At 43.9% G+C, this 14,393-nt stretch overlaps 2 protein-coding genes across 4 annotated transcripts; both read left to right on the forward strand.

Annotated features, from left to right (window-relative positions):
• The first annotated feature begins 7,891 nt into the window (after positions 1-7,891).
• LOC136519945 (mRNA cap guanine-N7 methyltransferase 1-like) lies at positions 7,892-10,187 on the forward strand. 3 transcript variants are annotated; one of them, XM_066513336.1, is made up of 9 exons: positions 7,892-8,050; positions 8,150-8,303; positions 8,429-8,571; positions 8,708-8,776; positions 8,881-8,952; positions 9,202-9,300; positions 9,379-9,612; positions 9,709-9,770; positions 9,866-10,187. In XM_066513336.1, the coding sequence occupies exons 2-7, from the start codon at positions 8,234-8,236 to the stop codon at positions 9,406-9,408; spliced, it is 483 nt and encodes a 160-aa protein (XP_066369433.1). In that variant the 5' UTR covers positions 7,892-8,050; positions 8,150-8,233; the 3' UTR covers positions 9,409-9,612; positions 9,709-9,770; positions 9,866-10,187. The 3 variants fall into 3 exon arrangements, with proteins under 3 accessions (XP_066369433.1, XP_066369443.1, XP_066369451.1); XM_066513346.1 differs by lacking the exon at positions 9,709-9,770; XM_066513354.1 differs by having other exon boundaries at positions 7,898-8,050; positions 9,194-9,612.
• A 313-nt stretch (positions 10,188-10,500) lies between these two features.
• LOC136519958 (uncharacterized) lies at positions 10,501-14,045 on the forward strand. The gene is made up of 4 exons (XM_066513362.1): positions 10,501-10,630; positions 10,745-10,820; positions 10,957-11,129; positions 13,716-14,045. Exons 1-4 carry the CDS (start codon positions 10,518-10,520, stop codon positions 13,798-13,800), a joined length of 447 nt encoding a protein of 148 aa, XP_066369459.1. The 5' UTR covers positions 10,501-10,517; the 3' UTR covers positions 13,801-14,045.
• Positions 14,046-14,393: the final 348 nt, after the last annotated feature.

Below are 14,393 nucleotides of genomic sequence, written 5' to 3' on the forward strand. Positions count from 1 at the left end.
GTGACATCCTTAGACAAAAGCATATAGATGAGAACTAAATATAGAGTCACTGAGCCTACCGATGGTTAGCCACCATCTTCAGCAGGCTGAGAACTTCACCTACAACATGGTGAGATAAACCCTGAGTACTCGAATGTACTCAGCTAGACTTATCCGTCATAAACCAGAAATAAAGTGACACTAAGGATTATGTAAGGCTTTATTAGTGGATCTTGTTAGACAACCTTTTTACATAAAAGCTTGAGTAATCATTATCATTATTCACCTGTACTAGCAGTGACTTTTAGCCATTACTTACCATCTATATTAGCACCTATACTAATCAATCACTTGATTAAGTTACAAACAATAATAACCATATTAGGTATTTTATGGCTCATTATCATTATCATCATCATCATCATCATCATCATTTAACCATATCTTTAAATTTAGTGAATCTACGTTGCCGCTGCTCAGTCAAGTTCTCACTATCTAGGAGAGACGACGATTTGAATCGATTCCTATCTAGCTGGAGGGGTATTCCTAACATAAACCCTGCTTTCCCCGTCAGGGTCACAATCAAGTCACCTTTGGTACAACTCTGGAGTCACGGGTCCAGACAGTGCCACATCCTCAAGGGTGACACTCTGCCAAGAAGTGCAGGACTTTTAAACACCTGACCCCTTGGACTCACGCCAATGTCCCCAAGCATATCCTTACTGCCTCCAGAATACGCATGACCCCCTCGTTCCTGGCCTAAGTCGAACTACTAGGCTTTATGGTCGGAACGACTTATCTGGCCAGCTAAGTGTTAGGCTACGTTTAACATGACATGAGGACGTACAGCGAATCAGTCCTTAAATGACATAGATGGGGATAGATTCACACCCAAGACCTCCATGCCTTGTTGCTGCACTATCGTCATCCTGTCCGATCTCTTTTTATTATTAACACATGGTTCTTTTCCATGATAGCAAATTTAGCCAACTGTGACCAGAGCTCATCCTACATCTTGCAGGTGATAGGAAATCACTCGACTTCTACTGGTCTAAGTATAGCTAAGCATCATTCGATCCTACACTTAATTAGGATTCATAGGATTTTATCTAGACAAGGTAAGGATATAATGCAACAATTGGTTCTAACTAATTCCTATACTTAATGCATCATCAACAATAAAAGATACTCAAGATATTTCTAAAAAAACATGGGAGACTTAGAATGCTCCGGGGCATGCCTAGAATCCAACACTAGGTTAGTGTTTGTTAGACGACACTCACTTGGTGAGCATCTCCTGTTTAGGCATGTACTCTAGGGTTCCTTCCATCTTCGGATTTGGCTCCAACATCTTGCCCTTCACATGATTCATCTAGCGTACCTAGATGAGATACAAGATGCAAGTGCATGAATATGAAGAATGGTAATATGAGATGCATCATATAATAGCATTCAAGGCAAACATAAGACCATGCAAGACATAGACACCTAGAATTATTTAACTAAACATCACACAACCTATTATAAAGGGGTAGCAAGCATATTAGGTATGGCACACAAGTGAACTTAAGTTCAGATATTGCACCCATGCATCGATTAAGAACTAACCAACATGTTAAGCCAAAACAAGAGCAAGCTAAAGCAATCACCTAGCACATGTATAGAAATCTAGGCAGCAGCATAACAGTCACTTATTTTATCCATAACTGGAGATCCAGACATCCAAAGAAGGTGATACTAGACTTTATGGAAAGCTAATGAAATTGCCTACAACATTGTTATTATCACCAAAATCTCATTCCAAAGCTAACTAGGTCAACCATGCCAATGTTTTAGATCTACCTAGAACTAGGATAGAAAAGTAGTAGTACTTTCAAAAATGTAAAACTAGAGTTAAAGACATCAAACAAGCATGAACCTTAACTTTCTAAAAAGATTATTAAATTATCTAAAACATATTTATTATCATCATAAGGTGATTCTACCATTAACAAGGTCAATCAAGCATAATTGAGCACATCTATCCAGACTTGGACAGATTCTGCCATGCAACTTTGCAAGCTTATAACTGGAGCTCACAACACCAAAAGGGATGATCTTTAATAATTTGGAATGCTCATGAAAGGCACTACACTTGTTATATTATCTCTAATACATGATTCAAAGTGTAGCTAAGTCAAACAAGACAATCATTCAGATCTCTACAGAGAGCATGCAAAATCTGACAATGAACTTACAAAATCTATAGCTCCTAAATTATCAGGCCTATGTCCATAAATTTGAACACAAGCAAGATTATGAAATTATCTACAACTTTGGTATTCACTACAACCACAACAAACATCATTTCCACCACAAAAATGATTGCAGAAGCAAAACTGCAAATGTAGCCCAACAGCAGTGGTACAAAAAACTGATAGGAACTTCAAAGAAGCATAACTGGAGTTCTAGACCTCCAACAAACATGAATCATAACTTTTTGAAAATCTTAGGAAGTTACCTACAACTTTCTTTATTCTCGTATTAAGATGATTCTACAGTTAGAAGGGTCAATTAATCTAATAATTGCATCTCTATCCAAAACATAGACAGAAACTGACATACCACTTTTAATAGCTATAACTAGAGTTCTATATGTCCAATAAATATGATTCTAGACTTTTTGGAAAGTTAGCAAATTTATAAACAACTTTGTTATAAACACCTAAAGCTAGCTCTACTACTAAAAAGTCCCCACAGTACCAACAAGGCAACCCTATCTGAGTTTAGGAAGAAACAACCACAGATATTTAAGCAACTATAACTAAAAATGTACTTAACCAAAAATTATGCTATTTAGCTTTTTGGAAATATTAAGAAAAGTAATACAACTCATGTATTGTCATAAAGTCATGATTCATAACTTAATTGAGCCAATTAATTCAAAGATGCAGGCCTATTCAGAATAGGAGCAAAGCAATACAGGGCATTTCTTATTTTTATAGATCTTAAACTATCAAGCCTAAAATCCTGAAATTTTTACCATACATCAATCATCACCTGGTTAGCACTCCATAAAAATGTCATATTTGTTTGAGCACAACAACTACAGTTATGAAAAAGACAAGACACAACTAGTATTAAAAACCTAACTGCATAAATCTATTTTTACAGCAAAATATTTAAACTAAAACATGCCATATTATAGATCTACCGCATAGACAATTTCACAAGGATTCCAAAAAGTACTCATTTTCTATTTTATGATATTTATACTAATTACTATGAATTTTCAAACTTGATCAGCCAAATCTACTTAAATCAAAGAAAAGACATGTAAATCTTGCATCGGAGACCCTGAAGTCTCCACAAATTAAACTCCGACAAAGAGGTCCTTATGAGCACTATTCACATGAGTCACTACTTCGCAGAAAGATCCTTCTCCTTTTCTTGAATTGTTGCGCCACGTCCCTGTCGCGAGTTGGGAGCAGGGAGGACGACGGGAGGATCGGCCGGCGGCCCGACAGCGACGAGGAGTGGCGGCGAAGCACATGTGGCCCATGCACACCGATTGCATGGCTTTAGCACGGCCCACGGTGGCCTACAGTGGACCGGCCACGCATGACCATCGATGGCGATAGGCAGCTAGCGACGGCGGCCATGGCATGGTCGGCTACGGTAGTGGATCAAGGAGCGACTGAGGTGGAGGCAAATGGGAGCTGCAAGGGCGCTCAGCAGAGGAGGTTGTCAGTGGCAAAGGAGCTCCCTCGGTGGCCATGCTCGAGCTCGTGGTCTGCATCCATGGCGAGGCGAGTGAGGGCAGTGGGAATGGAGAGGGTAGGCGAAACAGGGCTCGGGCTCGGCTTCACCAAGTGACACGACGACGAGGTGGCAAACGGCACAGCACAGAGGAGCCACACGGCCGAGCAGTCTGTGACGGTCGGCCACGTAAATCCAAATTCAAAATTATGAAGGAGCAGCAATACTATCTTAAAACTACGCCTAAAATCTCAATCTTCATCCCTTCATATCTCCTAAACCAGTTAGTTTTGGCACAAGCTATATTAAACAAAGTTGTAGACCTACGCGACCTCTCCAACTTTTCTTAAAGCGTTAAAGTCTAATTCGGCCTGGTTGGAGAGATGCAAGGCTCCAAAGCGGGGTACATGAAAACTGTAATATCAGTTTAAGTCCATTAGGGACTTAGCCAAATTTTCAGCTCCAGAAACAACAATACAATCATTTTTGGAGGGCATGATAGACTAATTTAGAGGCTAAACTAGCTCATGATCCAAAAATAAAGTTTATTCTACTCCACTCAAACTTCAATGTTTCTTTAAGATACAACTCCATGCAAGCACTCTAAGTGATTGGTCAACACCAGTCAATATAGCATCACGGTAAAGCTTAAATTACCCTTTTTGATCTATTGGAGCATTTTCTGTCCACTTGCTCAACATGAACCCTTCATAACTTTTGTTCATGAGTGTAAGTAGAGTTGTTTGTGTAAGGTTGCAATGTTTGTTTGTCATCACATGTTCTCATTCACCTAATAAAGCAATTCAGGTGAGAACATAACTTGTCATTTCATGTGACTTCTTGATTCCAAACTTCACAAAACTTTTTCAATCATCCATGTGGGTGGAAATTGATGTGAGGCACATGAAAGAAGAACCTTCAACATTACTTAGGTGTATATCTGAAAAGGGCCAATAAGCAAGCAAAGGTGTGTTGCCCAAGTTTAAGTTGGAGCTCACTCTTGTAGATTTGATCTTAACACCTTTATCACCACTGAATATGTCATGTTTGAGTTCAAAGCCATTGCTTAACTGGTGACAAACACCTGGGGTGTTACAGGTAAGGAGCAGTGGGATGCCCCATGCAGGCTATGCTGACTTCATCATAAATGATAGACACGGATCCCATTTGGATATATCTAATAAGAGCTCCTCAAACCCACCACTCGAGCCATCAAGGTAACTTTACCAAACCTTCTTACTTTATTTTCTAATGCATGATCATTCATTCATCCTTTCCCATACATGCATTTACGCATTCATCCATACAATCATTCATTCATCCCATACATCCAAAGCATTACATATGCAATTGATACATCACAACGCTTCGTGTTGCGTCACAAAGCAGTAGTCGCCTCATTCGACATGAGTGACGACCGACCGAGGTTCGAAGGCCGGCCCACGAAGGGCTCGAGGCCACCTCACACCAAACAGAGCTAAGGGAGAAAATGTGGATGAGCCCCAGCGGCCCTCGCTCGATCTGCTCAGAAGCAGATAGGGTCATCTCGACCTTCTCGTTTAATCCTAACCTCGAGCTATGTCCACAGAATCTCCATCAAGGAGAGGCCAGCGGGCCACCTAAGTCGGTCTTCGAAACAGCTTAGACATTTATCGGGAGGTGGGTTAAGGAGCAGTGGAATGCCACATGAGGGCTATGTTGACCCCATTACGAACGATGGACCCAGATTCCACTCGAACACACCCATTAGAGAGCTCACCGAGCGCGTCACTTGAGCCATCGAGGCAAGCGACATGAGCTTAGCCCCTTTGGTAGTGAAAATCATGGATAGGGTAACACACGAAACTAGACCAACCCCTCAGCCACGCCCGGCACTTGGATCCACGCTCCGTCGTGCCCAACCCCCTAGCTACGCCCGATGTTTGGGTTGGCGCCCAACGCCTGGGTCCGTGCTGCCTGAAATGATGGCTTAGAGCGTTGGCAAGTCAAAAAATCCCCTAGGTGATTCCCGAATCGCCTAGGGGCTCGGAGGCTATGCCCACTGGGTGCGCTCGCACGCACCTGCTGGCAAATCAAAAAATCCCCAGGTGATTTCTAGGACCACCAAGGCCGCACCCCTTGCTGGGCTCTGCCTCATCCAACCCCGAGGGTTGGCCCCGTCTCGTCTGACTCTCAAAGGTTGGCTCCGCCTCGTTCGACCCCCGAGGGCTGGCTCCGCTTTGGCTGACCCCTGAGGGTAGGCTCTGCCTTGGCTAATGTTTGAGGGCTGGCTCTGCCTCTCCCGACGTCTGAGGACTGACCCCGCTTCGCTCGATCCCTCGGACATGGTTCCTAATAGAAGCTCAGGGCCGCCGCCAACCACTATGGGCCAAAAAGTACAACCACATGTCAAACTTTTGGCATTGTGCAGGGAGCGGTCACGTCTCAGCATGACCCATCTCCGTGACATGTCATTCCAGGGGACTCACATCGACCCACAGTGATGGACGCGTGGTCGCTATGCTACCTACTCCCTATACGGCCACTGATCAGCATGCTGGTTCATCGGTACAACGCCTGGGTCCGTGCTCTGTCGCACCCGACCCCTCAGCCACGCCCAACGCCTGGGTCCGCGCTCCATCACGCCCGACGGCGACTCACGATCTTACACCCATCCGTTGCTCTCGTGCAACAAGTATAAACAACCCCTTCATGACTTCGTAGAAGTCCCAAAAGGGCTCGGGAACTTCTGTCGGGTTTATAAACCCAGGGTCCCTCAATGGGCCCATTTTCTAGCAAAAGCTCGGCTCAGCAGATGGCATTACAACAACGCGCAACTCTCGGGCCGGCCTGAATACCTAACGACATGCCGGAAGAGCGATCTAGCCTCTAACTAGAAGGTCTGGCCAAGAAGGGGACAACACTCGCTTCCGACTCTGATCTGCTTTTCCGATCAGGAATACGCCGAACCTCTGCTTATAGCTCTTCTCCGACCGATGCGGTCGGAGCCGACTGAGAACAACCAACCAGGGTCACCTGCTCGGTGAGGACCCAAGAATCAAGCAGAGCAGATAAGACAAGGCGCTCAAGTCAACTATAATAACAAGGACCGTACCCTGAACATCTGTAGGACAGTACCGCTAGGTCATACCAGAAGGGTGCTTTACAACCTTTAGGCATGTTAGAACCCAAACAGTATTGTGGGCGCTGACATTTGCCTTATAGTGTTGTGGGCGCCGTCGTTTGCCATACCAGGCGAACACAGTAAAGCATGTCACACGCGTCTGACATAAACAATATTGTGGGCGTCGACGACCATCGTGTACTCGACAGCTTGGGCAACAAGACTTAGTAGCACACGTACAAACTCGCTCTCTCTTGTAAGAACATCCCCTTCACCTATAAAAGGGGATGCACTCCCTCCCAACGAAGGACGGTCATTTTCTGACTCTCTCTGCTTAGCTTAGATATTCTAAGCATTCGAACAGCTCCATAGCTTAAGAACTTTAAAGCTACACAGAGCATACATTTCAATACTTAGCATATGTTGAAGCTCCCGTCACTCTTGGCCCTTCAATTAGGAGCCCGACCGAACCTTTAACACTCCACTTTCTATTCTCACTCGTTTGTAACCCCACAACAAACTTCGAGCACCTGGGCTCAGGAATAAAGTTACCGACCGACTGGAACTGGACGTAGAGCACATTGTCTGAACCAGTATAACCCATGTGTCATTGAGTGCTAGGCCACATCCGATCATAACACACGGTAAAACTACAAATATTTACTTGTTGGTCACTTTTCGCACATCACTCCTCTTAAAGGGAGAAATATTCTACGAAGAATCACTTGTATCTCGTTCTTTTTAGCCAAGAGTTAGTTTCTCTTTATTCTAGTTCTAATTTCAAGAACTACCAGACTAGTCAAATAGTGTGATGAAGTGATTTTGATTTGCACAGAAACAATTAGAGAAAAACTAGATGTAAAATGTTTCAAAGAAGAATCAACGTTCCTACCAAATGTACCCTTAAGTGATCTAGCTTATGAACATTTAGCTAGATGTATGTGCTGCAGCTTGAATTAGAGAACATGTTTTTCTTTTTTTTTATATATATAAACCTATGTTCGTTTTGCTAAAAAACCATGTCTGAAGATACTCCTGACTAATTTATTGCTAGAAAAAGACCGTTCCTTACCTAAAATAGTACGGCTGTTAAGAGCAGGGAACAGCCAATTCATCGCTGATCCCCCGGATACATACCGCCGGCCCGCCGCCGCCTCCGCTCGAAGACTCGAGCGCCTGGTCTGCTCGCCCGGCACCCTCCCCCGCGCTCGATTGTCTTCGCCGACGACCGTAAGTGGCCTCATCGCCGGGGAGCTCTCTCTGACTCCTCTCTAGCCCAATACACAAAGCAATTTTCTCTCCTAACCCCAGATTCGGTTTTTCCTCCAGGTCGCACAAAGATCCGTGGTGAGGAAAGCACTAGGACGTGCAGTATAATTGTGAATCGCCGGAAAAACATCCGTTGGCGGCGGCATGAATAAGCGGCCCCGCGACGACCACTCCTCCTCCTTCGCCTCCGCGCCCAAGCGCCAGTACGGCGCAGGTACTCCCTCGCCGCCTCGTCCCCCTTCCCCTCTTGCTCACCAGCCGCCCCGGCCGGCGTCGGGGCGAGGCTAGCTGCCGCGGTCGGGTTGGATGGCTAACTAGGGTTTGGGGCTTGGGTGGCAGGCGGAGGGTATGGCGCGCAGCAGGGGTACTCGGAGGAGCGGAGCAGCGCGCGGCGGGTGGCCGACCACTACAGCGCACGGTCCAACCAGACCCTCGAGGAACGCGAGAACAGCCCCATCATCCACCTCAAGAAGCTCAACTGGGTGGGTCTCAATTCAGTTTACCACGCCTACCCGGCCATCCCTGGATTCCTGATAAAATGGGGAACCCGTGATGTTTGATACATCCTGCCAGTGACCACGCTGACCGAGTAACTGTTCAATCTGTGTGTTTGGGCAGATCAAGAGTGTTTTAATCCAGCTGTATGCACGCCCGGGCGACTGCGGTCTTGATCTTGCTTGCGGGAAGGTTAGTGGCATGTTGCGGTTGCTTTGTATAGTAGAAAGTGCAACGGTTCCTGGGCTTGAAGGTAGCGTTAACCATTAAGCTATGCTTATTTGTTTGTAATGCAGGGAGGTGATTTGATAAAGTGGGATAAAGCCAAGGTTGGCTACTATGTAGGGGTTGATATTGCTCAAGGCTCGGTTAGTTTCCTGTCACATGAAACATTTATTCTATGTGTACATTTGTACAAGTACACCAGAAGTTGTTATGTATTCGCTGTATATTTAGCTTCGGCATTTTGAATTGTTATCATTGATGCCTTATGAATTCTATGAACTAATCAATTGAACACTTTATGTTGTAATATCATCTGATGTGCAATATATTTTCTGTTTCTACATCACTTTTGAGCATGGACATATAATGGCCTTACACTTTCAGACTTTCAGATAAAAGATTGCATGACTCGCTACAATGGTGACACAGATCAACAAAGAAGGAAAAAGTTCAGTTTCCCTGCACGGCTTATTTGTACTGATTGCTATGAGGTAAAGAGATGGAAGCTACTTGATTAGCCATGACTAACTTGATGGTTCGCAAACCCACTAATAGAATGAACATGTCAGGCTGTTTCGAACCATTGTTATTTTCTGTAATTATGTCAGAATGTCAGATCATACGCTAGCATGGCACCTTGCATAGAGCACTCCTGGACTTATTCATGCTCTATTGAAAAGATGATCTCGAGCTGGTTCTGATGAAGAACTTCCATGAATTTGTACACGAGTACTTGCAAAAACCAGAGTTTACCGAGCTGATGCGGAAGCTGGGTGCCCTTGGTGATGGAAGGCAGGACCAAAGTAATGTCCCTGCCAACCTTATAGATAGATTTTCTACCCCTTCTACCCCTGAATGCAGCTTACCCCCACCTCAAAGCTATAACACGTAAAATGCAGGTACACTGTCGCAGGATGAGTGGGAGGTTTCCTACCTCTATCTCGCATTTGTCCTGCGGAAGGTATTGCGCAAGCAGCGCAACTCACGTGTTTTTGATTCTGTTAGCATCAGAACTGCATGCCAGTTTTTTTTTGCTAACACGTTCTACATTCACAGCGAGGGCAACCGCCTACCCAACGAAGAGCCAACAACGCAAACAGAGGGAAGATGTTCCTCACCGAGGGTGACATCGAAGTTCTCGGGATATAAGCATGAGTGTACCCTAGGAGATTTCGCCCTAGCAGAGCTTGCTAACAGCTTACCGATTATATGCTCCACAAGACCACAGTCCGCATAGCATGAAAGAAAGTTGTAACATTAGTGGCTCACCTGTCATTTGTTTCTCCAATCTGTATCTTCTGTATAGCTTCACGTGTACTTTCTGAACTTCTTTTTGTATTGACAATGTCAATATTTAAGGATCAGTAGACTGGCATCACGCATGACGTATGTAGCTAATCTCTAACGTTGACTAGCAATTTGTCAAGTCTTCTATCTTTTTCTTCAAGAAAAAACGATTCTTTTCTGCGCAACAGCTGAATAAACCTTGTTTCTCGTACAGTCTCTAGTTCCTGGCAGCGGAATAGAGTAAAGCGGCCCTGCTGGGTCAAAGCTTTCTTGGGCCGGAGGGCAAGTTTAGATTCTAGAACCGCCCCTATAAGATGTGTCTATCCACTATGAAGTCTTCAGACCATAGCCTGCAGCCGCCCTCCATCCTCGTTCCCGATCTCCATTTCCAATAGAAGAGGGAGAAACCGAGGCGGCAGACATGGCGGTGTCGATCGAGCTCACCAAGGAGTACGGCTACGTCGTGCTCGTGCTGGTGGCCTATGCCTTCCTCAACTTCTGGATGAGCTTCCAGGTCGGCAAGGCCCGCAAGAAGTAAGCCCTCCGAAATCTGAATCGCTCGTCGCCAACTCGCCATTGCTGCTTTTGTTCGCCTCCGCCCATTTCGTCAACGGATATTTGATGGTTTCCGCTGTGTTTCTTCTCTAGGTACAAGGTGTTCTACCCCACCATGTACGCCATCGAGTCGGAGAACAAGGACGCCAAGCTCTTCAACTGCGTGCAGGTGCGCCCAAGATTCTGCCATCCTCTCCCCGTGTGATTAATTGCTCGTGACTTGTGAGGGGATGATTTATTGGGAGGGAGGGAGAGGACGAGTGTCATCTAAATTCCTGCTGGTTCTTGTGTTGTTTTGAGTGCAGAGGGGGCACCAGAACTCTCTGGAGATGATGCCCACGTTCTTCGTCATGCTGCTGCTGGGCGGCCTGCAGCACCCGACCATCGCCGCCGGGCTGGGCGTCCTCTACGTCGTCGCGAGGTTCTTCTACTTCAAGGGATACGCCACCGGCGTTCCGGACAACCGTCTCAAGATTGGGTAAGTTTGCTTCCGTAGTGTGGCTTGCGTCAGATGCAGAAGATGCTGATAAAATGATGAAATCTCCACGCACTTGCAGCAAAACATAAATCATATAAGGGAGAATTAACAGAGTTTAACTTGATTTCTATGTTTCTGTTTGTTATGAAATATTTATCACTCTCCAACTCTCCATGAAAATGTAGAGAGTGGTAGTCGTATACTCGTACAAGTGATCCCCACCAATTTGTAATAAATTCTCCACATCTTTAAAAGCGAGACACGTTATCACAGATTTTTTTAATCTGCTTTATTTATGTGGTTCGAAGCTTCTGCTATATTCTATGGTTTCCTGAGTGCTGGTAGTGGGTAGGCCGTAGGTAGCCAGTGCTCGGTTCGGCAACAGTAGTCAAGGATAGCGTAACCCCATTAAGGTTTATGTAGTGCATTTGTTGGTGCTGTGGTGCATTTCTAAGGGATGAAGCCGATTATTTTACTTTATCCTCATTAAGGACAGCGTTTGTGCTGAATTTCTGCACCATGGCGACCTTTTTTTTTCCTGAGGCCCTAGCTGCTTGTCTGGTCAAACTGTCCAGCTTCTCAATGTTCACACAAGTCATTGCTGTGGACTGAGACTTTGGCCGGTTACACCGGTAGGTGAATTGCAATTCACATGTTTGGATCACAGCTGATTTGCTATGGTTTCAGTCAACTGCTGTTCAGTATGGTTGGTAGGAATGGCAATTTTTTTTAAATTTTTTTTTAGGAAACTGGAGGGGTTTGCACCCCTACAGAAATTTATTGAAATAGTGCATAAAAAAGTTTACAGAGATTAATACTAGTAGGGGTTTGTTCTGATCCTAAACACTTTTGATTTAGAATAATTATTGCACACTTGCACTTTCGATTTAGAATAGCCTTAAGTGTTTGTTGAATTTATTGCGCACTTGCACTTCCAAGTTGTAAACTTTGCTTTTGTGCTCGTATCAGTATTCTTAGGATCATTTGACTCTTTGTAGCTACGCCATCAGCTACCTTCCGCACAACTTTGTCCAAATTTTTTAGTGTTCAAATAATTAAGGAAAAAGTCTACTTAACCCCCTCACTTTTCATATTTGGTATACTTCACCCCCTCAACTATGAAACCGTCTGTTTTACCCTTGAACTTTCTAAAATCGTCTATTTTATCTCTCGGGCGGTTTTCAGCTGCGGGATTGCTACAGTAACAGCGTTTCTGCTACAGCAACGGTGGGTTTGCTACAGTGTCGGTGTTTTTTAATTTTTTTTTATTTATTTTCGGTGAATTTTTGAAAAATCATAGTAAATCATAGAAAAATCATAAAATAAAAAATCTAATTTTATTGGACTCCACATGAGTAGATCTACACAGTGAATATATAATACGGTATGCTTTAGTACAAAATTTATTTTGTAGCTTTAGATTAATTGGAAAATCCAATTTTGTCTGTAATTAATTAGAATTTATCTATAACTAAGTTATACATAGTCCAATGAGTACGAAATTTTTACTATAGTTCAAGCATACAATAATTAGCGTACCATAAAAATTTCACCATAATTGGACCATAGAAGCTGCAACTATGAATTATTCCAATTAATTACAGACAAAATTAGATTTTCCAATTAATCTAATGCTACAGTAAAAAAATTGTACTAAAGGATACCGTCTTATATATTCACTATGTAGATCTACTCATGTGGAGTCCAACAAAATTAGATTTTTTATTTTATGATTTACTGTGTTTTTTCAAAGATTCACCGAAAATAAAATAAAATAAATTCAAACCCAATGTTACTGCAGCAAACCCGCTATTACTGTAGCAAAACCGCTGTCAAAAGACCGCCCGTGGGGTAAAATAGATGGTTTTGGAAAATTCAGGGGGGTAAAACAGACGGTTTCATAGTTGGGGGGTGAAGTAGACCATGTATGAAAGGTGGGGGGTTAAGTAGACTTTTTCCAAATAATTAACTACCATTAGCATAGACCTTGGTTGGCAGGTCTGGTTTGTTCACACTGGTCTATGTTATGGTAGTCCCTTGCACTGGAGTATTAATTTCATCATTTGTAGCTAACATGCCGCTTACTTTCTGCCTAGTGTCAGAGACCTTGATTGTTAAGTTTTGCTCACAATTTTCTGTGGGGTCAGCCGTGGTTAGGCATTGCAAAAATAATTAACTACCATTAGCATAGACCTTGGTTGGCATGTCTGGTTTGTTCACACAGGTCTATGTTATGGTAGTCCCTTGATCTGGAGTATTAATTTCATCATTTGTAGCTAACACACCGCTTACTTTCTGCCCAGTGTCAAAGACCTTGATTGTTAAGTTTTGCTCACAATTTTCTGTGGAGTCGCCATGGTTAGGCATTGCAAATTCTAATTCCACCTGGCTGCCTTTATTAGCGACTATCACGACGCCCTCTGATATGGACAGCATGAAGGATCACTTGAACGAGATTATCTGAAGTTGTAGCAAATGACATCTGTTAGATCAAAGCTCACATTGTTGCTAGTAATTCATGCCATCTATTATTAGTAGTGGTTACAAGTTCTTACTTGATTGAGCTGCTTGCTGTGCGTGCTGCAGGAGGCTCAACTTCTTGGCGTTGTTTGGGCTGATCATCTGCACGGCATCTTTCGGCATCAACTTGGTCATCAGGGAGACACTCTAAACTTCAGGTTTACGTGTGAGCTGCAGACTCGATTAATGGGACAAGTTACTTGAGGCCTGAGCAACTTTGTGTGACATGAGCCAGTTGGGTTTGCATAGTTGTATGCTCGTTTCTTTCTGTGTGTGTGTGTGTGTGTGTGTGTGTGTGTGTTGATTAGCAAAGTAGTTTCACTTTTGACTGTGCCTGAATAAGAGGAGACAGATGGCTTGAAGCATGAATCTTGCAGTTCTGGCTGCTTGTCACTCTCTGGTTTCGTTGTAGATGAGATGGTTGTTGATGGTTTGTGTTTGAGGCATGATCCTTAACTTTTACCAATCTAAAACCGGCGTGCATCAGCATCAGCCGTTTTTCGAGCCAGCGAAAACAGCCTATGTTTATCCACTGTATGCGAGGTATTGGCTGGTAACAGTTCTGCATTGACTGCACAGCAACCCTAATCGGCTGGTAACAGTTCTTGGACTTCTTTAGATAAAAAGACAAGGGGAGGAACCACCGGATATGCGAAGAAGAATTTTGGAGAAAACGCCCTCAGGAGGCCCCAGCCCTGTCAGGTCGCGCCTCGGTCCAAAAAAGCACTTATCGCTTTCTAAAAT

Source organism: Miscanthus floridulus, chromosome 2 (genome assembly GCF_019320115.1).
Source record: "Miscanthus floridulus cultivar M001 chromosome 2, ASM1932011v1, whole genome shotgun sequence".
Classification (NCBI taxonomy): Eukaryota; Viridiplantae; Streptophyta; class Magnoliopsida; order Poales; family Poaceae; genus Miscanthus; species Miscanthus floridulus.